We start from the raw sequence: 24,976 nt of genomic DNA, 5'->3' as shown, positions 1-24,976 counted from the left end.
GGAGAGGGGAAAGGCAAGAATACTACAGCACTGCAGACCACTGGCTTTTACTCTGAGTGAGATGGGGAGCTACTAAGGGCAGCACTATGAGTAGTAGTGAACTGGCATAATCCTATTTACGTAAGAATCGTTCTGGCTGTCAGGTGGAGAAAAGGTAGCAAAAGGGTCAAGAAAAAGACAAAGTGAAGTATTAGGAGAGTTTGCAATGCTCCAAGTGAGAGATGGCATTTTGGATCAGGGTGAATAGCAGTGGAAGTGATGAGAAACAGAGTCTAGATATAATTAGAAGCTAATTACAGTTATATACTCATAAGAATATAGATTCAGAGGAGTTCCTGGCAGATTGAATGTGGGGCATGAGAGTTAAGGACAACTCCAAGGCTTTTGACCCAAACACCAGGAAGGATGCCCTTACCTGGTATGTGGAAGATGGTGGGCAAAGCAGGAACCTGGGTGAGAAGCTGTGGACAGGAGTCTAGAGATCTGGAGAGAGGTCTGGGCTGAGATCTAGATTTGGGAGTTGTCAGCACACAGAAGGCATCCCAATGAGATGATCTGATCACCCACAGTGTGAATGCAAACGCAGAGGAGGAGAGCTCCAAGGAGTGATCCCTGGGGCTTGCCAAAGTTAAAGAGGTGTGGGAGATAAGGAAGGATCTGCAAAGCCCATTGAGAATGAACAGTCTAAGGAAAATCCAGGACAGTGTGGTGTCCAAGAAGCCAACGAAAGTACTTCACAAAGTCATGATTTCCTGTGTAAAATGCCTTTGACTGGTCAAACAGGATGAGGACTGAAAACTGCCCTTGGACTGAGCAACACAGAGGGCATGGAATCTTGACAAAAGCAACGTTGGTAGAATTGTAAGGGCAAAATCCTGCCTGGGAAGGGGGTAACAAAAAAATGGAAAGAGAGGAACTGAAGAGAAGGAATTGCCATAGGCAACTGTTTTGTATAAGAAAAGGAGATAAAGGAGATAAATGTGATAGTAACTGAAAGATGAAGTGAGGTAGAAAGGTTTTTTTTTTTTTTCAGATGGCAAAAATAACAGCATGCTTATGGGAATGATCCAGAAGAAAGAGATATTTATAAAAGAAAGGGGGAAATAGCTGGAATGATAGCTTTGAATAGGAGAGAAGGGATGAGCTCTCAGACACAAGTAGAGGGGCTGGCTTTGGCCAGGAGCAAGAACAGTGGAAGACAGAACCTCTGGACAGTGTAGGCAGTGACATCTGAAGAAACATGAAGGAGATGAGGGAGTTTGGGGATGGACACCATCATTCTTATTGTTTCTATTTTTCATAGTGATAAAGTAAGCAAGATTCTTTCCTGGGATTCATTAAAAAAAAAAAAAGATTTAAAAAAATGTGCATGATACATCATGAGGTCTTGCTAATTTACGCAGTGAGTTAAAAATTGGGAGAAAAAAATACAACCATGCAACTTTCATATGATTAGTCTTTATATTTTTGTCATCATTTCTTAAAAAGATCATTCCATAAAATAAAGGTAAAATTTCATTTGTAAAAATATTCTATTGCTGGAGTCTTGTTATATATGTGTCTGTGTATTTTAAAACAAAAATCTGAAATCCACGTACAGTTATCATGACAAATATAAAGGAAATAGTAAAAAAATGAAATATAAAGTCCATTTTGTCATAGGTAAATTATATATACAATTTTATGCCTTCTTCCGAACTCTATGTCCAGCCATAACTTTTTAGATAACTGTAACCAGTTTATCCACACAACTAGGTTCTATTCTTTGGATTTATTTGTGGATTTATATGTATCTCAGGTCCGTGTTTTCATTTTAACAGTAATGCAATGTTCCTCTTTATACCATGGTCTACATAATCATTTCCCAGTCACTAGGCACTTGGAGATTTCCCCCCAAGTTTTTAAAAAATTGCATTGTATACATCTATAAATATCTTTATGCAAAATGAGTTATTTTATTTCTTTATATTGTAATCCCTAAAGCGAAATTTCCAGATCAAAGAATATCTGATCAAAGTGAACCCCAAGAGCATACACCTCACTGGATTAACTTCCACATTCCAAGTATTTACATTGGTATCTAAAATATATGAGTAATTCAAAATAGGTTTGTTCAATTCATGAACAAAAGAATTAATGCATGAAACATGACAAATATGCCTGGCTATTATCTAGAATATTCTCTAAAGAAAATTATCCCAATATATTTTAAAGCAGAAAAATCTCTTCCTAGGGTACAACACTGAGTGTTTTCTAATTTGCTAATTTACTAAGTACAATGTTATCTTAATTTTCACTTCTAATTTTTAACAAGGTTTAACACTTTCCCAAGAGTTTATTCACTAATTACATTTTCTCTTGCTGTGAATAGTCTACTTAATATGCTTTGAGCATAAATATATTTAGTTTTAGGTAAATAAATGTACCACAATATTTTTCCAATCTGTCATTTGCTTTTAAAACCTGATTGGAGGTTTTAAAAATTATAATATAAAGAACCATGTCACTGACACAGATAAAAGAAAATCACTCCATTCCTATTTTTTTAATTTTGATGACATTTATTTTAACACTTTTTTTTATTGAGGTATAGTTGATTTACAATTATTATTTCAGGTGTACAACACAGTGATTCAAAATTTTTTTAGATTATACTCCATTTGGAGTTATTATGAAATATTGGCTATATTCCCTGTAATGTACAATATATCCTTGTAGCTTATTTATTTTATAGATAGTGGTTTGAACCTCTTAATCCCCTCTTAATTAAGAATCCTCTTAATCCGATCTTGCCCCTCCCAGCTTCTCTCTCCCTACAGGTAACCACTAGTTTGATCTCTATATCTGTGAGTCTGTTTCTATTTTGTTATATTCACTTATTTCTTAGATTCTACCAATAAGTGATGACATACAGTATTTATCTTTGCCTGATTTATTTCACTAAGCATAATACCCTTCAGGTCCATACATGTTGTTGCAAATGGCAAAATTTCATTCTTTCTTATGGCTGAGTAGTATCCCATTGTACATATATACCACATCTTCTTTATCCACTCAGCTGTCAATGAACACTTAGAATATTTCCATATACCGGCTATTATAAATAATGCTGCTATGAACATTGAGGTACATGTATCTTTTCGAACTAGTGTTTTCATTTTCTTCAGATATACACCCAGGAGTGAAACTGCTGGATCATATGAAAGTTCTATTTTTAGTTTTTAAATGACTCTCCATACTGTTTTCCATAGTGACTGCGCCAATTTACATTGGCACCAACAGTATACAAGGGTTCCCTTTTCTCCACATCCTCGCCAACTTTTGTAATTTGTGGTCTTTTTGATGATAGCCATCCTGATAGGTGTGGGTGATATCTTTTGATTTGCATTTCTCTGATGATTAGTGATGTTGAGCATCTTTCCGTGTGCCTGTTTGCCATCTGTATGTCTTCTTTGGAAAAAGGTCTATTCAGGTCTTCTGCCCATTTTTAATTGGGTTGTTTTTTTTTGATATTGAGTTGTAGGAGCTGTTTATGTATTTTGGAATACTAACCCCTTATCGGTCATATCATTTGCAAATAATTTCTCCCATTCAGTATGTTGTCTTTTTGTTTTGTTGATGGTTTCCTTTGCTGTTCAAAAGATTTTAAGTTTAATTAGGTTTCATTACTTTACTTTTGCTTTTATTTCCTTTGCCTTAGGAGACAGATACAAAAAAACACTGGTATGATTCATGTCAAAGAGTGTTCTGCCTATATTTTCTTCTAGTTTTATGGTTTCTGGTCTTACATTTAGGCCTTTAATCCATTTCAAGTTTATTTTTGTACATGGTGTGAGAAAATGTTCTAATTTCATTCTTTTACATGTAGCTATCCAGTTTTCCCAACACCACTTATTGAAGAGATGGTCTTTTCTCAAGAGACTGTTTTCTTGCCTCCTTTGTCATAGATTAACTGAGCACAAGTGTGCAGGTTTATTTCTTGGTTCTTTATTCTGTTCTATTGATCTACGTGCCTGTTTCTGTGCCAGTTCTGGACAGTTCTGATGACTATAGCTTCGTAGTATAGTCTGAGCTCAGGCAGCACAATACCTCCAGCTCTATTTTTTTTCCTCAAGATTGCTTTGGGTATTCAGGGTCTTTTGTGTTTCCATACAAATTTTAAAATTATTTGTTCTAGTTCTGTGAAAAATGCCATTGGTATTTTGATAGGGATTGCAATGTATCTGTAGATATCCTTGGGTAGCACGGTCATTTTAACAATATTAATTCTTGTAAATACATTATATCTTTCCATCTGTTTGTGTCATCTTCAATTTCTTTCATCAGTGTCTTATAGTTTTCTGAGTATGTGTCTTTCACCTCCTTAGACTTCCTAGGTATTTTCTTTTTGATGTGATGCTAAATGGAATTGCTTTCTTAATTTCTCTTTCTGTTAGTTCATTATTAGTGTATAGAAAAGCAACAGATTTCTGTATAATCTTGTAGCCTTCAACTTTACTGAATTCGTTGATGAGCCATTACTAGTTTTTTGGTGGCATCTTTAGGACTTTCTTTGTATAGTAACATACCATCTGCAAACAGTAATAGTTTTACTTCTTTTCCAATTTGGATTTCTTTTATTTCTTTCTTGTCCGACTGCTGTGGCTAGGACTTCCAATACTATATTGAATAAAAGTGGTGAGAGTGGGCATCCTTGTCTCATTCCTGATCTTAGAGGAAATGCTTTCAGCTTTTCACTGTTGAGTATGATGTTAGCTGTGGGTTTGTCATATATGGCCTTTATTATGTTGAAGTATGTTCCCTCTATACCCACTTTGTGGAGAGTTTTTTCATAAATGAATGTTGAATTTTGTCAAAAGCTTTTTCTGCATCTATTGAGATGATCAAATGATTTTTATTCTCCAATTTGTTAATGTTCCTATTTTTTTAAACTTATATTCTTAAACCAATATGGTATTAATGAGAATATGAGATCAAATTGCATTTACATTATTTTTCTTCATACTGTTTTTTTTCTCAGTTGTTTTTAATATTTGTCTTTTCCCTATTATCTTATCTGACTCGTTCAATATGAAACTCTTACAAATAGTTGGATCTACTGCTGAAGTTTTTATTCTGTTCTGTTTACCTCTTTTCTGCTTTTAATAATATATTATTATACCACATAAAACATATATATTATATATTTTATACACACATATATGTATACATACATGTACTAACCTAGGAAATATCATTATAACTATACTTAGCTTTCACAATCAAAAACTGCATTTATCACATAGTGGAGAGGTAAGGCACACATTGGTTCTTGATCAGAAACCTGGATTTGAATCTCAGCACTGTCACTAACAGTACTAATTTACCTAACCTCTTTGCACTCCTTTAATTCACTCTTAAACTAAGGAAAGTACTAAACTTCTTGGTTAATGAGTAAATGCACATAAAAAACATACACACATAGGCATAAAGAATGGGCTCTGTTTTAGGACCTACCATATTTTGACTTTTTACAATACCTCTATTAAGCTACCTTTAAGTAAGCATCATATCCCAAGCAACGAAGATTACGAATTTTCACAGATAAAGGGTATTCAAGGAAAAATGACAAACTGTTAGAATTCTATGTTCTTTGCAGTACTGGATGAATTTTAACTTAAAAAATCATTTAAAAAGGACAAACAAGTAGAGGAAGGAATAGTAAACTCTTAAAAATTCTAAATATTTTCCTAACATAGGAATGAATATAATGAAAAATTTTATAAGAATTTTTATAATGAAAGAATTTATAAGAATTATAAGATTTTATAAGAATATAATGAAAGATTTTGTAAGATTTTATAAGAATTTTATAAGAAACAAGCTTGCTTTCAAGAGACATGACCAAGAACTTGAATAGTTTTTGGCTTTGTGTGTTTTTTGTACGTTTTCCGGCCTCACCAACTTCAGTGCCAGGTGGGCAGGAGGGGCCCTGCATGGCTTCCGAGATAGTCCAGATACACATACTATCCTATCTACAAAATCACGGAGGGCCACATTACACTGACTATACTTATGCTCCCAAAAATAGTAGAGAGAGGAGTTCTAGAAGCCATTTTCTTTACGATTTTATAGTAAACATTAGAATTAGGTAGACACAGCAGTACTGCTTCAAATTTTATGTTGATGTTAATTTCTAATAATGACTATATTTCAAGAATCTTTGAAATCTACTGTTAGACATAGTTGCAACTTATTTTCAGTCACTGTATTTTTCTTTCAAAACTACAAGCAGTTACTAAGCAAACATTAAATGGCTAATGTTTAGTCCTTATAAAAACTATGCACAGGATTTTCGTTTCCAATTTTCTTGCTATGTTGTACACAATGAGTTCCTGACATGGAGTTATAAACTAGGCCCAAAAACATGATAATGAAGTTTTATATGAAAGTTTCCATTATTAAAATTTTTTATTCCAAAACTATTATTTTTCAAGTTTTACTAACACTATTCATTCTTTGCCTCTAAAAAGGCAGATATATCTTTTCCACTGAGAACTGAACTATTTTGCCTGTAAGCAGGCATATAAAATACTACATTACAAGATAGAGCTAATATCACAGCTCCAACTGGTTCCTTACTACTAGCTCTAACAAACAGGTTCACGTTTTTACTTTCTTATTCAACCCCTCCACCTAGCCAAGAAAAGCTGCCTACTTTCCTCAATGCTTTACATTTATCACTGCCCCCTTCCCCCACCAGAAATGTACCCTTCTCTCAGATAACTAATTTTTGTAACTTTCTTCAAGACCCAGTTCAAAACTTCATCTGTCTTGCTGGAAAATAAATTTTACATAATATAACTGAACACTTGAAAGAAAGAATACTGCCCCGCTTTTAAACTACTCATTCTTTCAAGTTTGACTGTTCGATTTATATTATGGAATTTTTACTCATCTGTTACTAGTTATGATAAACATAAAAATCTAAGGATAATTTAATTCCATTGATTGCAAAAGGTGTTAAAGCAATGATCAAGAACTACCATTTATTGATAGCCAGATAGTTTTACATGAATTAGCTTATTTAATTTCTACAACAATGCTATTTTCTAAGTGCTATCATAACACTCATTTTACAGACATGGAAATTGAGGCACACAGTGGTAAATGCCCAAGGTTACACATCTTATGTGTGAATGTTTAACAAACACTGATGCTTTACTTTGCCAGGCACTTTAAAAGCACTTTTATAAATATGAACTCATTTAATCCTCTTAACTACCCTAGGAGGAAGGTCTTATCGCCATTCTACAGATGAGGAAACTGAAGCACAAGACTTGACATAATCACCCAGGTAGTAAGTAGCCAGCCAGGGTGTGAGCCCAGGCAGTGTGAATCCAGAGGGCTCAAGCTTCACCACCAGTTAGTCCCATTTCTGAATTAACAGTGCAGCAATTAAGTATGTACCTGAGCCTTCTAGTGTTCAACTACAGCAATGTTCTTTTGGGTATTACTTTTATGTACTCATTAGTTTGCTACATATTTAAGAGCTTAATATATAAACAATGTGTAACTCAGCGCAGTAAAAGACACAAATACTATTAATACCTAATTACCTAACCCCATGAGTTTCTGTTCTACCAGGGGAGATGAGTCACAGCCAAAAAGATATATATATTATAAGGAATAACGCAGTTAAAGGCCATGAGTTGCTTCAGAGAAAGTGCCAATGTTTAGCAGAAGCCAACTGAGAAAGCTTTCACGATAAAGCTGAACCTGGAAGGATGAGTAAACATCCTATAGATACTTCTATTGTAGGATTAAGAACCTGTTACTGTGCTCCCATGTTTGTCTCTCCCCAACTAGACAGGTCTCTGAAGAACAGGGACTAGTTTTATCTTTCTCTCTCCAACACCCAACAAAGTCATCACTCAGTAAATAGCTTTGGGACAAGGGATAGAGAGAATGTTATGGAAAAGCTCATTCTAAACAGAGAGAACAACAGGAACTCAAAGGGAAAAGCAGCAGTTTTTAATTTTAGTTGCTGTATCATAGGCAATACCTCTGTGCTGTCCAACTCCAGGAGGCCCCACTTTCACTATATCCCATGTGAATATACCCCCTCAAGGGTGAATACAGTGTGCATGAGCCTCCTGGAGTTGTGTAACACAGCAGCTCTGATTATAGGCATCCCTGTTCACAAGCTCTGAGCAAAGGAAAGAGATGTTCTAACCTCTAAGCTTTGCTTTTCTCATTGTCATTCCTTGACATGCCGTGGCCATGTTCTTGAAAAACTCATTTAAAAATTTTATATTTTAAAATTAACTCTCACAATAATATATCACGGTAAAAAAAAACAGTTATGCTATTTTCAGGGAGAAGCGACAGAGTTACAAAACAGTTGAGCACGGACAGACTCTGAAACCAGACCTCTTGGGAGCGATCTCTGGCTCCACCACTCAGGAGCTTTGTGACCATGAGAAAGTTACATCATCTCTTTTCACCTAAATATCCTCTTCTTTAAAAGAAGATATAGGCATACCTCCAAGACGTTGCAGGTTCAGTTCCAGACCACCACAATGAAGCAAATATTGCAAAACAGCAAAGCAGCAGTAAGTCTAAAAACTCAATGTACTACTTTAAGTAAAAAACACTTTATTGCTAAAAATACTGACCATCATCTGAGCCTCCAACAAGTCGTAATCTTTTGCAATGGTAACAGAGATCACTGATCACAAATCATCATAACAAATATAATAAAAATTTTAAAGTTTGAAATATTGCAACAATTACCAAAATGTGACACAGGGACATGAAGTGAGCAAATGCTCTTGGAGAAATGGTGCTGACAGACTTGCTCAATGCAGGATTGCCACAAAACTTCAATTTGTAAAAAGCACAATTATCTGTGAGGCACAATAAAATGAGGTATGCCTGTAATAGCATTACCTCACTGGGTTATTATGAAAATTATGGGAATATAAGCAAAATGTTTAGAAGACTGTCTGGCACAGAGTAAGCATTGAATAAATGTTAGGTATCACTTCCAGGGCGCTGGTCGCTAAATCGATTGCCAATTCACATTCTGCCTTGAAGCGACTGGGGAGACTCCCCCTGGCACAGAGCAGGGAGATGCTGAAATCAGTACAGAAGGATGCTGGTGCCACCATGATGCCACTGTGCACTGTGGCACTGGGGACCCCATCACACCGCTCAGCCTTGTTGTGAAATGAGGCTTCTGCTGTGTGGCTTTTAAAACATATTCCAGACCACATCATTCCAAACAATGGTGCTAATATTTAATAAAAGGCCTAAATATGAAGCATGCAGTACTCTCTCCCAACTTGAGTCTAGAAGTATCTGTAAAACTTGGCTATTTTCTTCTCTATACATCCAAGGAAGTTAAAGTTTAAATACAGAAAATGTTTTGGGGTTTTCTTCTGAGTACATATTTTCTCCAGACAATGAAAGTTTTCTCTATAGAAGTGTTGCTTACTCTTTACTCTGAAGGTCAAAGGAAAGAGAAAGGTAAGAAAATGAAAAGAGTTATAGACAGGAAGGATGGGAAGGATGTATAAAGGAACCAAGTTCAATCAGGAAGAAAAAAGAAAAATAGCTTTATGTGCTTTTGAGTAAAAATGGCAAAGACTGCTTGCTATTTGAGATCTACCAGCAGGTTCTACATCATTAGAGGTGTTAAAGCCAAAGAAATTAGTGTGAATCAGTCAACTCAGACTGTGTTCTTACTTTGAGCTTAAGACACAGAAGAGAGAAGTATGGATGGATGAAAAAGAGAAATGTTTTATAGAGAAGTCACATGAACAACTTCATAGAACTCACGTTAACACTTACGTCATCTCACTGACAACTCACTCAAGGAGCACAATGCAATACTACTAGGCAAACATAATTAGGTCATAACTCTCACTGTAACTCTACAATGTCAATGCCACCAGATATAAAAGTGTGGAGGTAGCGGGGTGGGGCACTGCACACAAACTGTTAACGTGTATGAAACAAGGAAACGAAGTCAAAGAATTCAAACAAGTTTTACTTTACATGTCAAATATTACCAGTAAAGAGCATAAATCCAATACAGAAATCCAGCTTTAAAAGAAGATAAAACTGTGCCACATCTTTATCCATTCATCTGTCGATGGACACTTAGGTGGCACATAAATACAATGGAATATTACTCAGCCATAAAAAGAAATGAAATTGAGTTATTTGTAGTGAGGTGGATGGACCTAGAGACTGTCATACAGAGTGAAGTAAGTCAGAAAGAGAAAAACAAATACCATATGCTAACATATATATATGGAATCTAAAAAAAAAAAATTGGTTCTGAAGAACTTACGGGCAGGACAGGAATAAAGACGCAGACATAGAGAATGGACTTGAGGACACAGGGAGGGGTAAGGGTAAGCTGAGACGAAGTGAGAGAGTAGCATTGACATATACACTACCAAATGTAAAATAGGTAGCTAGTGGGAAGCAGCTGCATCACACAGGGAGATCAACTCAGTGCTCTGTGACCACCTAGAGGGGTGGGATAGGGAGGGTGGGAGGGAGATGCATGACGGAGGGGATATGGGGATATATGTATACATATAGCTGATTGTTATACAGCAGAAACTAACAGCATTGTAAAGCAACTATACTCCAATAAAGATGTTAAGAAAATAATTTTTCAGATAACAAACAATAAAAGATAAAACTGAAAGAAATTATGGGGGGTGGGGAAGGGAACAAACTTGGTCACAAAAAGAAAAAAATCAGCACTAGCTGATCAACTATTTAAAAATCTGTCTGATTCTATGAGTACCTTAAATGAAATTCTTTATTGATATTAATCTCAGTATTGAGATTGTATTGAGAAAGTATGACTTTCTCATCAGACAAGATTTTACATTTGCTTTGCATTAAAGGATAAAAATTCAAAGTGCTGTTTGAATAAAACTGATATATTTTTGAAAAATATTACTCAACAGGCCATAACATACCAATTAAAAGCTGCAATAAGCAGCTACAAACTGTGTTCCAGTAGAGGAAGTACCGGAGCAGAGGCCGACAGAGGAGAAACTGGTGTAAATCTAAGATTAATTCAGCAAACCCAGTGCTGTATAAATTAACAAGTCAATTCTCAGTAAACGTTTTGGATACTGGTAAATATCTGAATTTAGACCCTTTTTACTATGCCCCACACAGGCGCTAAATCACCACTTACAATGAGCAGTAAATGCCAACACTATGGAAAAAGGTCGAAATTACATTGCGTGCTTTTTGGCTATGGACATGCTAACAATGATAACAGTATAGCATTCTTATACTCTGCCCTGTCACAACAACCTTGTGTGTGTGTTATGCATGAGAGACACAAGGTCCCAGACAAAAATCAAATGAAGCAAAACATGCAAATTCACACTCCTTCAATCCTTTTCTACCTAACCGCACCTAAAAACTTTGATTGTAGGTACAATATTGCTAAACACTTACAAAATGTAACTGTGTAAAAGACATGAAAATAAGATTCTCTATAGAATATAATAAATTCTGAGTTTGCAAATTTGTGTCCTATTTGAAATTAGAGTCTTCAGGTTTAAAAAGCTTGGTGTCTGTCTACAAGAGACCCACTTCAGACCTAGAGACACATACAGACTGAAAGTAGGGGATGGAAAAAGATATTCCATGCAAATGGAAACCAAAAGAAAGCTGGAGTAGCAATTCCCATATCAGACAAAATAGACTTTAAAATAAAGACTATTAGAAGAGACAAAGAAGCACACTACATAATGATCAAGGGATCAATCCAAGAAGAAGATATAACAACTGTAAATATTTATGCACCCGGCATAGGAGCACCTCAATACATAAGGCAAATACTAACAGCCATAAAAGGGGAAATCGACAGTAACACATTCATAGTACGGGACTTTTACACCCCACTTTCACCAATGGACAGATCATCCAAAATGAAAATAAATAAGGAAACACAAGCTTTAAATGATACATTAAACAAGATGGACTTAATTGATATTTATAGGACATTCCATCCAAAAACAACAGAATACACATTTTTCTCAAGTGCTCATGGAACAGTCTCCAGGATAGATCATACCTTGGGTCACAAATCAAGCCTTGGTAAATTTAAGAAAACTGAAATTGTATCAAGTATCTTTTCCAATCACAACACCATGAGACTAGATATCAATTACAGGAAAAGATCTGTAAAAAATACCAACACATGGAGGCTAAACAATACACTACTTAATAACGAAGTGATCACTGAAGAAATCAAAGAGGAAATAAAAAAATACCTAGAAACAAAGGACAATGGAGACACAACGACCCAAAACCTATGAGATGCAGCAAAAGCAGTTCTAAGGGAGAAGTTTACAGCAATATAAGCCCACCTTAAGAAGCAGGAAACATCTCGAATAAACAACCTAACCTTGCACCTCAAGCAATTAGAGAAAGAAGAACAAAAAAACCCCAAAGTTAGCAGAAGGAAAGAAATCATAAAAATCAGATCAGAAATAAATGAAAAAGAAATGAAGGAAACGATAGCAAAGATCAATAGAACTAAAAGCTGGATCTTTGAGAAGATAAACAAAATTGAAAAACCATTAGCCAGACTCATCAAGAAAAAAAGGGAGAAGACTCAAATCAATAGAATTAGAAATGAAAAAGGAGAAGTAACAACTGACACTGCAGAAATAAAAAAGATCATGAGAGGGCTTCCCTGGTGACTCAGTGGTTGAGAGTCCGCCTGCCGATGCAGGGGACACAGGTTCATGCCCCGGTCCGGGAAGATCCCACATGCCGCGGAGTGGCTGGGCCCGTGAGCCATGGCCGCTGAGCCTGCGCATCCGGAGCCTGTGCTCCACAACGGGAGAGGCCACAATAGTGAGAGGCCCGCATACAGCAAAAAAAAAAAAAAAAAAAAGATCATGAGAGATTACTACAAGCAACTCTATACCAATAAAATGGACAATCTGGAAGAAATGGACAAATTCTTAGAAATGCACAACCTGTCAAGACTGAATCAGGAAGAAATAGAAAATATGAACAGACCAATCACAAGCACTGAAATTGAAACTGTGATTAAAAATCTTCCAACAAACAAAAACCCAGGACCAGATGGCTTCACAGGTGAATTCTATCAAACATTTAGAGACGAGCTAACACCTATCCTTCTCAAACTCTTCCAAAATATAGCAGAGGGAGGAACACTCCCAAATTCCTTCTACGAGGTCACCATCAACCTGATACCAAAACCAGACAAGGATGTCACAAAGAAAGAAAACTACAGGCCAATATCACTGATGAAAATAGATGCAAAAATCCTCAACAAAATACTAGCAAACAGAATCCAACAGCACATTAAAAGGATCATACACCATGATCAAGTGGGGTTTATTCCAGGAATGCAAGGATTCTTCAATATATGCAAATCAATCAATGTGATATACCATATTAACATATTGAAGGAGAAAAACCATATGATCATCTCAATAGATGCAGAGAAAGCTTTTGACAAAATTCAACACCCATTTATGATAAAAACCCTGCAGAAAGTAGGCATAGAGGGAACTTTCCTCAACATAATAAAGGCCATATATGACAAGCCCACAGCAAACATCATCCTCAATGGTGAAAAACTGAAAGCATTTCCACTAAGATCAGGAAGAAGACAAGGTTGCCCACTCTCACCACTACTATTCAACATAGTTTTGGAAGTCACAGCAATCAGAGAAGAAAAGAAAATAAAAGGAATCCAAATTGGAAGAGAAGAAGTAAAGCTGTCACTGTTTGCAGATGACATGATACTATACATAGAGAATCCTAAAGATGCTACCAGAAAACTATTAGAATTAATCAATGAATTTGGTAAAGTAGCAGGATACAAAATTAATGCACAGAAATCTCTGGCATTCCTATATACTAACGATGTAAAATCTGAAAGTGAAATCAAGAAACCACTCCCATTTACCACTGCAACAAAAAGAATAAAATATCTAGGAATAAACCTACCTAAGGAGACAAAAGACCTGTATGCAGAAAATTATAAGACACTGATGAAAGAAATTAAAGATGATACAAATAGATGGAGAGACATACCATGTTCTTGGATTGGATGAATCAACATTGTGAAAATGACTCTACTACCCAACGCAATCTATAGATTCAATGCAATCCCTATCAAACTACCACTGGCATTTTTCACAGAACTAGAACAAAAAATTTCACAATTTGTATGGAAACACAAAAGACCCCGAATAGCCAAAGCAATCTTGAGAACGAAAAACGGAGCTGGAGGAATCAGGCTCCCTGACTTCAGACTATACTACAAAGCTACAGTAATCAAGACAGTATGGTACTGGCACAAAATCAGAAAGATAGATCAATGGAACAGGATAGAAAGCCCAGAGATAAACCCACGCACATTTGGATACCTTATCTTTGATAAAGGTGGCAGGAATATACAGTGGAGAAAGGACAGCCTCTTCAATAAGTGGTGCTGGGAAAACTGGACAGGTAAAGTATGAGATTAGATCACTCCCTAACACCATACACAAAAATAAGCTCAAAATGGATTAAAGACTTAAATGTAAGGCCAGAAACTATCAAACTCTTAGAGGAAAACATAGGCAGAACACTCTATGACATAAATTACAGCAAGGTCCTTTTTGACCCACCTCCTAGAGAAATGGAAATAAAAACAAAAATAAAGAAATGGGACCTAATGAAACTTCAAAGCTTTTGCACAGCAAAGGAAACCATAAAAAAGACCAAAAGACAACCCTCAGAATGGGAGAAAATATTTGCAAATGAAGCAACTGACAAAGAATTAATTTCCAAAATTTACAAGCAGCTCATGCAGCTCAATAACAAAAAAACAAACAACCCAATCCAAAAATGGGCAGAAGACCTAAATAGACATTTCTCCAAAGAAGATATACAGACTGGCAACAAACACATGAAAGAATGCTCAACATCATTAATCATTAGAGAAATGCAAATCAAAACTACAATGAGGTATCATCTCACACCAGTCAGAATGGCCATCATCAAAAAATCTAGAAACAATAAATGCTGGAGAGGGTGTGGAGAAAAGGGAACACTCTTGCACTGCTGGTGGGAATGTGAATTGGTTCAGCCACTATGGAGAACAGTATGGAGGTTCCTCAAAAAACTACAAATAGGGCTTCCCTGGTGGCGCAGTTGTTGAGAGTCCGCCTGCCGATGCAGGGGACGTGGGTTCGTGCCCCAGTCCGGGAAGATCCCACATGCCGCGGAACGGCTGGGCCCGCGAGCCGTGGCCGCTGAGCCTGCACGTCCGGAGCCTGTGCTCCGCAACGGGAGAGACCACAACAGTGAGAGGCCCGCGTACCGTAAAAAAAAAAAAAAAAAAACTACAAATAGAACTATCATATGACCCAGCAATCCCACTACTGGGCATATACCCTGAGAAAACCATAATTCAAAAAGAGTCATGTACCAAAATGTTCATTGCAGCTCTATTTCCAATAGCCCCGAGATGGAAACAACCTAAGTGCCCATCATCGGATGAATGGATAAAGAAGATGTGGCACATATATACAATGGAATATTACTCAGCCATAAAAAGAAATGAAATTGAGCTATTTGTGATGAGGTGGATAGACCTAGAGTCTGTCATACAGAGTGAAGTAAGTCAGAAAGAGAAAGACAAATACCGTATGCTAATACATATATATGGAATTTAAGGGGAAAAAAATGTCATGAAGAGCCTAGGGGTAAGACAGTTATAAAGACACAGACCTACTGGAGAACGGACTTGAGGATATGGGGAGGGGGAAGGGTGAGCTGTGACAGGACGAGAGAGAGGCATGGACATACATACACTAACAAACGTAAGGTAGGTAGCTAGTGGGAAGCAGCTGCATGGCACAGGATTATCGGCTCGGTGCTTTGTGACCACCTGGAGGGGTGGGATAGGGAGGGTGGGAGGGAGGGAGATGCAAGAGGGAAGAGATATGGGAACATATGTATATGTATAACTGATTCACTTTGTTATAAAGCAGAAACTAACACACCATTGTAAAGCAATTATACCCCAATAAAGATGTTAAAAAAAAAAAGAATATATTTCGTATATGTGACATTATATGCAGGTCACTGAGAATATGTGAAACAAACTACGGAGAAAATAAGGTGAAATATTCTCAATCTTTTTTTCTAACCCAATATCAGAACCTGACTATTCTTATTAATAATAATTACTGACTAAAAGTAAGACTTTTTGTTGATGTCTATTTGATATAGTTGTTTGATATAATAAATATGGATGTTACAAAAAAAAAAAAAAAAGCTTGGTGTCAGAAGTAGTAGGGCAGGAACAATGGCAAAAGTCTGGTCCCAGGACTCAAGTCAAGGATAAGAGACCGGAGGAACCAAAGGAACCTCTAGTGAAACCAAAACCTGAAATATAGCAGAGGGAGGAACACTCCCAAATTCCTTCTATGCCATTTTCAAAATGGGTACTCAATAAGCTGATTTTATTGTAACTAGTCAAGGAAACTGAACCCTTAAACTAAAACAAACACCCCCGATTTCTGATGCGTCAGTTACATGACTCATTTAATATAATTATACATTCTAATTATAGATCGAACAATTATACTTTACTGCTTGATATCTTTATATTTTTCAAAGATTTCTGTTGAAGGGAACACTGACTCTTCCTATTCCAGTAATTCATGACCACATGTTTTGGCCACCTGGTAGTAACCACCTCGGCAAAGGATTTCTCATACTACAAAATTGAAAGAGGCAAGGTGTGAAAGGAAAATCAAAATGGAGTCAGTATTGCTAAAAGAGCTCTCTTAAACGGAGCTGGGAGGCCATTAAGAAAGTGCATTTCTCAGCCTGTATGGAATCTGACCTTTGGACCTGAAGTCACCCAGAACACCTGCCAGAAACTCAAGATACTTATTGGACCCCTACTCTAAAACAACTGATTCCTTTAGATATTTTCCGGCTTGCATCAGAGAAAATCACAATTCTTAACCAGGCAACTTTTAGCAACCTCGTGACTTTGTCTTTACCTGACTCTTTCTCTTCCTTGGAACACTCTTTCAGGGTTACCTGAATCTTAATCTCCTGAATCACAATTCTTAAGACCCCAAATAAACTATTTTCTTATTTGCAGCCTCCTGAATTTTTTTTTTTTTTTTGCAGGGGGGGTTGACAAAAGGTTGAAGAAAGTAAGAGTTTAAAAGCAAAATGGTTTAAAGAAGAAGGAAAAAAAAAATTCAAGGGATGTTTAATCTGATCATATCATTTACAATTGAAATCTCCAAAGACTGTCCCCGCATAGGCAAGACCAAATAAACCCTATTCAGCCTAATCCACACCTCTCCCCGCAAAATATCATTCCAGTTTCATGGCTGACCCATCACCACCCTTCAGTCACTTTTTGCTTCATATACTGTTTTTACTTTTTGCTGCCTTTACTCTTGCTGTTAACTTAAATGCCCAATAATTCAAAGAGCAAAAGACTCCGAGGTTTTGTTTTTTTAATTCTGATTTCACACCAGTGACCTTGTCATTTAACTGCTGCACCTTGTTTTATTGCATACTTTGTTTCATTGAGCTTTGAAGATACTGCATTTTTTACAGATTGAACGTCTGTGGCAACCCCGCAGAGAGCAGGTCTATTGGCACCATTTTTCCAGCAGCACTTGCTCACTTGCTCATGTCTCTGGGTCACATTTTAGTAATTTTCACAATATTTCAAGCTCTTTCATTATTACTATAATTGTTATGGTGATCTGTGATCAGTGATCTTTGATGTTACTACTGTAATTATTTTGGGGCACCACAAACCGCAGCCATGTAAGATGGGAACTTAAACAAAAAATGTTGTTTGTTCTGACTGCTCCAGGAACCAACAGCTTCCCAGCCCCTCTCCCCCTGTCCTCAGGCCTCCCTATTTCCCTGAGAGGCAACAATATTTAAATTAAGCCAATTAATATCCCTACTTTTAACAGTCTCTAAGTGTTAAAGTGAAAAAAGTCACAGGTCTCTCACTTTAAATGAAAAGCTAGAAATGATTAAGCTCAATGAGGAAAGCATGTCTCAAGCCAAGACAGGCCACTAGCTAGGCCTCTTGCACCAGTAAGCCAAGTTGTGATGATGGCAAAGTTGAAGGAAATTACAAGTACTACTCCAGCGAATACACAAATGATAAGAAAGCAAAATAGCCCTATTGCTAATACATAGAAAGTTATAGTGGTCTGACAGAAGATCAAACCAGCTACGACATTTCCTTAAGCCAAAGCCTAGTCCAGAGCAAGGGCCTAACTCTCTTCAATTCTACCAAGGCTAAGAGAGGTGAGGAAGCTGCAAAAGAAAAGTCTAAAGCTAGCAGAGGTTGGTTCATGAGGTTTAAGGAAAGAACTCCATACATAAAAGTACTGGGGAAGCAGCAAGAGCTGATGCTGAAGCTGCAGCAAGTTACCAAGAAGATCTAGTAAAGATAATTAATGAAGGTGGCTACAACTAAACAATAGATTTTCAACACAGACAAAACAGCCTTATATTGGAAGAAGATCCCTTCTAGGACTTCCATAGATAGAGGTCAATGCCTGGCTCCAATGCTCATTTACCATTATAAAAATCCCTGGGCCCTTAAGAATTAGGCTAAATCTACCCTGTCTGTGCTCTATGCATGGAACAAAGCCTGGATGGCGGCAAGTCTGTTTACAACACGGTTTACTGAATATTTGAAGCCCTCTATTGAGACCTACTGCTCAGAAGATTCCTTTCAAAATATTACTGCTCACTGACAATGCACCTGGTTACCCAAGAGTTCTGATGGAGATGTATGAGATTGATGTTGTTTTGATGCCTGCTAACACAATATCCACTCTGCAGCTCATGGATCAAGGAGTAATTTCGACTTTCAAGTCTTATTATTTAAGAAATACCTATGTAAGGCTATAGCTGCTATATATAGTGATTTTTCTGATGGATATGCGCAAAGTCAATTGAAAACCTTCTGAAGGATTCACCATTCCAGATGCCATTAAGAACATCAGTGATTCATAGTAAGAGGTCTATTTTGCAACATTAACAAGAGTTTGGAAGAAGCTGATTCTAATGATGACTCTGACTGAGGAGTTCAAAACTTCAGTGGAGGAAGTAACTGCAGATGTGGTAGAAACAGCAAGAGAACCAGAATTAGAAGTGGAGCCTGCAGATGTGACTGAATTGCTTCAATCTCACGATAAAACTTTCACGGATAAGGAGATGCTTCTTACGGATAAGCAAAGAAAGTGGTTTCTCAAAAAGAAATCTACTCCTGGTGAAGATGCTGTGAAGACTGTTGAAGTGGCAGCAACAGATTTAGAATACTATCAATACATAAAGTTAGTTGATAAATCAGTGGCAGTGTTTGAGAGGATTGATTCCAATTTTGAAAGAAGTTCTAACTATAGGTAAAATGCTATCCAAACAGCATCTCATGCTACAGAGAAATCATTTGTGAAAGAAAGTCAACTGATGCAACTGATGCAGCAAACTTCAGTGTTGTCTTATTTTAAGAGATTGCCACAGTCACCCAGGCTTCAGCAACCACCACCGTGATGTGATCAGTCAGTAGCCATCAATATGGAGGCAAGACCCTCCACCCGCAAAGATTACTAGCTGAAGACTCACACGATGATTAACAATTTTTAGCAGTGAAGTATTTTTAAATTAAGGTACGTACAATTTTTGTAGACATAATACTATTTGTACACAATAGACTACAGTATAGTGTAAATATAACTTTTTATGCACTGGGTGTTTGTGTAACTCACTTTATTGCAATAGTCACTTTATTTCGGTGGTGTAGAACCAAACCCACAGTATCTATGAGGTATGCATCCAGCAATAGGAGACCTGTTTCTAGAGCTAAAAGGATTAAATAAGATAACCTATATAAAGTAACAGCAGGGCTCCTAGTCTATACTAAAGCACTAACTAAATAATATTTCCTTTCATGGCTCTCTGTAAATCTGCTGAACTCCTACTCATCCTTCAAGCCCCATTTTAAATATCTGTTTCTACAAAACCTGCTTAATTATGTGTTCTATTTTCCTCCCCCCCAAAAATGCAATTGCCTATTATCCTGCGTTACCCATGGCACTTAGAGAAACCTCTACTGTATTTTAATTGCTTTTTTAAAATATTTATTTATTTTGGCTGCATTGGGTCTTCGTGCTACACACGGGCTTTCTCTAGTTGCGGCGAGCGGGCGGCTACTCTTTGTTGCGGTGCACGGGCTTCTCATTGCGGTGGCTTCTCTTGTTGCGGAGCACGGGCTCTAGGCGCGTGGGCTTCAGTAGTTGCAGCACGCGGGCTCAGTAACTGTGGCTCGCAGGCTCTAGAGTGTAGGCTCAGTAGTTGTTGCGCATGGGCTTAGTTGCTCCGCGGCATGTGGGATCTTCCCGGACCAGGGCTAGAACCCGTGCCCCCTGCATTGACAGGCAGATTCTTAACCACTGCGCCACCAGGGAAGTCCCTAATTGCTTGTTGCTGGCCTTTCTGTTCCATTAGAGTATGAACACCTACCGGGTGGGATTTTTATCTAATTACTGCCTACTCTGAAACTGACAGAATCAATAATGGAAGCTTAATTTGCATTTGTTAAACAAATAAATGATTTAATTAAACCATTACAAACGAAAACCCTTAGATGGCCTTTCAAATATTTCATAATACCCTTAAAAAAATAATGACAATCCTAACTTAGAGCGATACCCTATCAGCAATAGAATTTTTTAATGTTTCTGCTTACCATTCACTCATTTTATTCAACAAGTACAACCACTGCCTCCTACGGGCTGGGAGTATTGTACATTAGTGAACAAAACGAATAAAAAACCCTGTCCTCCCGGCCCTTATATTTACCACAGGTAAATCTGTGGAAGTAAGAAATTACCATTGCAAACTTGTCTGAAAAATATACCAGAAGACACATTTTGTTATTCTTCAACATTTACTAAATATCAAAAGAACAACAACAAAACTCCTGACCACACATAAAATTAAACTACTTAAAACAGCATGAAATAAACTCAGATTTAGTGTACTAAACAAGCAAAACTGATTTGTATCCTTAAAAACATGCTCATGTTAGGACCCATTTCCTTGTAGCTAAAAATATTTGTGACTTCTTTTTTGAATGGTTAGTAATCTTTGTGAGTTTTAAGGGTTTTATGTGTACAATTACATGCATCACATAGATCCTAATTTGAAAGGTGATGTTTAATATGGCTTATTTGAAAACCTGTTTATGACCTTAAAACATTCTTCACTTTATAAGTGAGGAGGGCTTTTTACGAAACTTTGTATCAGGGCTTCCAGTCTAAGGGGTGCTCCCCCTGGAATGAGACAGGCCATTAGTTAAAAAAATTTAACTAATTTTTTATCAGGACCATGTCTCAACTGGCTGCACTATCAGGCAAGCAGCCCACGTGACACAGACACAGATGCAGTTCTTGCACACCAACCTTTCCAATCTAACCTCCGGCTTCATCCTCTTGGCTGCATCCACCTGGTTCCCCACGTATGGCCTATGGTTTCCTTTCTTTACTCATTCCCTGGCTTAGAAGGTCCTTTCCTTACTTCTACTGTCAAAATACTACTCATCAACATACCATTTCCATCTGGAAGAGCTTAGGCTTTCCTCTGTTGGGGGTAATGGTACCCTCTTTTAATTCATCAGCCCTCTCTGTGATCCTTTCTTATGGAGATTAGCAAGTTCTACCTTGCTCTAGTCCTGCCCTGCCACTCTTACTGAAATATAAATGCTCCTCACTGTTCTGCTCACAACATCTGGAAAGGGCCCTTACACACAACAGCGGGTTAATTTTCCTATCAGATAAAAAGTAAACATAATACCCAAATATCCAATATGTGCCATAGCTAAACACTAGGAAACTTCATTTAGAGATCTCTGCAAAACAGTATTGAATTCCAAAATCACAAATAAGATTCAGTCTTACTGAACAAATCTTGCTACCTAAAATTACATTATTTCAATGTCCGAAGAAACAAAAAAGGTAGTCTGATATCCCAGGCAGAGAATTCTGAGAAAATAATCCTGAAAGCACAGGTAGTTCCTGTACAGAGAGGTTTCATTTCAGCAGTACTTTTTGGTCATTTTGGACTTTCATGCACCAACTCAACATTTTACCGAGAGGCTTGTCCTGCTTCCCAATTAACAGTGAGATACACAAACAAAAAGGAAGTCAGTAATAACCGATTTTGGATATAAAAGTGCAGTGAGTTAGGTTTTAGGCCCATGGTTCCTACATGTGGAGTTGCATAAATGGGGCTCTCTCCCCCATAGAGCCTACAGAGAAGAGGCAAAAAGCATAAAGGTCAAACAAGTGGTGAATGGACAGATCATCAAGAGCCCAAGATCTAAAGGGCTCTTTCATCAATCCCTAGCCATAGGGAAGAAATACTTTAACAGCACCCTAAAGGAAACAAAATAACTGAATTATGAAAGGCAACATTAAAAAAGCATCAGTGGCGCGTCTTAGAAAAACTACTAGCGAGATTTAAGTCTCAACCCCCTACTTTGTCTCAAAAGTGTTTTCTAATAATACTAAGCACATTCCAAATAGCTTCCATCTGCCAAGAACTTACCAACTGCACCTCCCCTGCTCAGCGACCAGGGTGAAAAATCAATGCCAAGGAAATCTACATCCATTCATTTTGGAAGTAAATTGCGAACATCTACCTTGCTAGGCATTTATCCACAGGGCGAGTAGTTCCTAAATGAATTTAGGAAGTGAACATGACCCAAGGGAAAGCAGGAGAGGCAAAACAAAGAGGAGAATGGGTGAATATAGATTTAAAGGGAAAAGTCAGAGAAACAGAAAAGGCAAGAATTCATTTGGGAAGAAAATGAAAAGCAAAGGGCAATACAAAAAGTAACAGCAAAAGAGGAGAAAAAATAATACTCGACCCTAAAGATAAATGACTAGAGAAGGAAAGTGAGGAGTAGCAAAAAATAGAGTCCAGATGACTTGATTAACTTTAAAAATTCTCTTACTGTGACTTTTAAGACTGATTGGGTTCGGAGTTTGGAATCCTAGGAAAGGAAACGGTCTAGCAATGGAGAAACAAGGTGAGACAATGCTGAAAAATAAAGAGACCCTCCTTCCTAAGCTCTAGATAGGCATCAGGTAGGGCTGGATCAAGGACAACGCTGGTGATACGCGGGGCTCCCGGAAGGGCTCAGAGAGACAACAATCACGCTGATTCACTTGTCTGTGGGAAATCGAAGATTCCTCGTGGGCTCCGGAGAGACTACAGCGAACCCCCACCCCCACCCTAGGGGGAGCCTGCGAGGCCGGACTAACAAACAGATGGGCTCTCGGAGCAGAGCAAGAGACGCGCAGTATTCTCGGGAGCCGGCCAGATCCGACGGGGACCCCGAAGGGGCAAAAGGAACGCAGCGACCAGGGTCAAGGGCGGTGTCGCCAGGGGCCCCCGCGCGCCCTTCGCCAAGCCGGAACTCACCGATGCCGAGCCCTACAACCAGGCGGCCGGCGAGCAGCGTCTCCTTGTTGTTCGCCGCAGCCAGCACCGTGGAGCCGGCGGTGAAGAGGGCACTGGCCAGCAGGATGGCGGCGCGGCGGCCGAAGACGCCGTTGAGGGCCCCGCCAGCCAGCGCCGAGACTGCGGCCGCCCCCACCGTGCTGGACACGAGCAGCTCCTGCCACAGCGCGTCCAGGCTGAGCTGCCGCTTGAGCAGCAGCATGGCCCCCGACACCACCCCGGTGTCATAGCCGAACAGGAAGCCGCCCAGCGCGGAGAAGACTGCCACCACGTACACGAAGGCGGGGGTCTCGTCCTGCTGGAACTGCCTCCGCGCCGCGCGCTCCAGGTCCCCGACGCCGCCGCCGCCGCCCGAGCCCTGCAGGCTGGCGCTGGACTCGGCGGCCGCCAGGAGGCTGCGCTCCCCAGCCGTGCTCGCCGCGTCCGGCTCCTGCTGCTTCCTGCGCCGTTCGCCCATGAGGCTGCTCAGGCTCCGCAGCGTGTACTCCACATTCTCGCTTGCCTTGCGGGACATAGGGCAGGGGCCCGGGGCTGCCCGGGGGGACGAGGCTCCGCGGGCCGGCGGTCTCGGAGGGCTAGACAGCCCGAGCGGGCACAAGGAACCGCTGCCGCCGCCTTCCTCCTCCCGGCTCCCGCTCCGACTGCCACGGCAGCAGCCGCCGCCGCCGCGGCCGCTCCGGGGAGAAAGTTGCTGCCCGCCGAGCCCCGGCGCTGCGGAGTTGGAGCCTGGCGGGTCTCACTCGAGACTCACGCCCCGCGCCTGCCGAGCTGGCGCTGCAGAGCGAGCGGGAGGTGGGGCCGCGGGTCACGTGCAGCCCCAGCCGGCAGGGCCTGGCCGGAGACGCTCCGCCCCCTCCCCGGGCGGGGCCAACCTGAGCCCGCCCCGATCCCTAAAACCCACCCCCAGGTCGATCGCGACCTCTGACCTAGGCTCCTTCTTACGTGGCTCTCGCATCCTTACAGCTTTAAGCCCCCTAGTTTGGGGGCCGCAACTGGGTAACAAGCCAATGTTTGAATGCCGGGTACTAGGCTTTCAGACCCCGGAGAAACCGCCTACGATGATTGCACGGTTTGGAAAGGCAAGGAGAGAACCCCTTATAAAAGCCTGAAGATGGCCAAGGCTGGAAAGGGCCTAGGAAAAAATATCCTGTTATGGCATATAGCAAGTACCCTTACTTACTTTTATAATATTGTGACAAAAATGGGTCTGTTCTGGAGCAATTAAGTTTCTTATCGCCAGTCCCTCCTCAACTTATGCTTATTTTAAAGGCACGGTACATCTTATTTCTTTGAGGACAGAGATAATGAATCTCCCCAGGTGAATCCCAAACTTCCTTCCATGGATCCCTGATATGTAAAAGAAAATTCACATTTATACCTTACACATTAC

The 24,976-nt window shown here is 39.1% G+C and overlaps 1 protein-coding gene across 1 annotated transcript in view; it reads right to left on the bottom strand.

The window, feature by feature from the left end:
- The window catches only part of SLC2A13 (solute carrier family 2 member 13), a 427,584-nt gene extending 403,279 nt beyond the window's left edge, over window positions 1–24,305 (bottom strand). The window contains exon 1 of the mRNA XM_060165097.1: window positions 23,548–24,305. Coding sequence (XP_060021080.1) covers window positions 23,548–24,100 — 553 coding nt within the window. The 5' untranslated portion in view covers window positions 24,101–24,305. The remainder of the gene's footprint in view (window positions 1–23,547) is intronic.
- Window positions 24,306–24,976: the final 671 nt, after the last annotated feature.

This window comes from Lagenorhynchus albirostris, chromosome 11 (genome assembly GCF_949774975.1).
Source record: "Lagenorhynchus albirostris chromosome 11, mLagAlb1.1, whole genome shotgun sequence".
Taxonomy (NCBI): domain Eukaryota; kingdom Metazoa; phylum Chordata; class Mammalia; order Artiodactyla; family Delphinidae; genus Lagenorhynchus; species Lagenorhynchus albirostris.
Note: the sequence above shows the minus strand (reverse complement) of the source record. Positions and strands in the feature narration are given on the sequence as shown.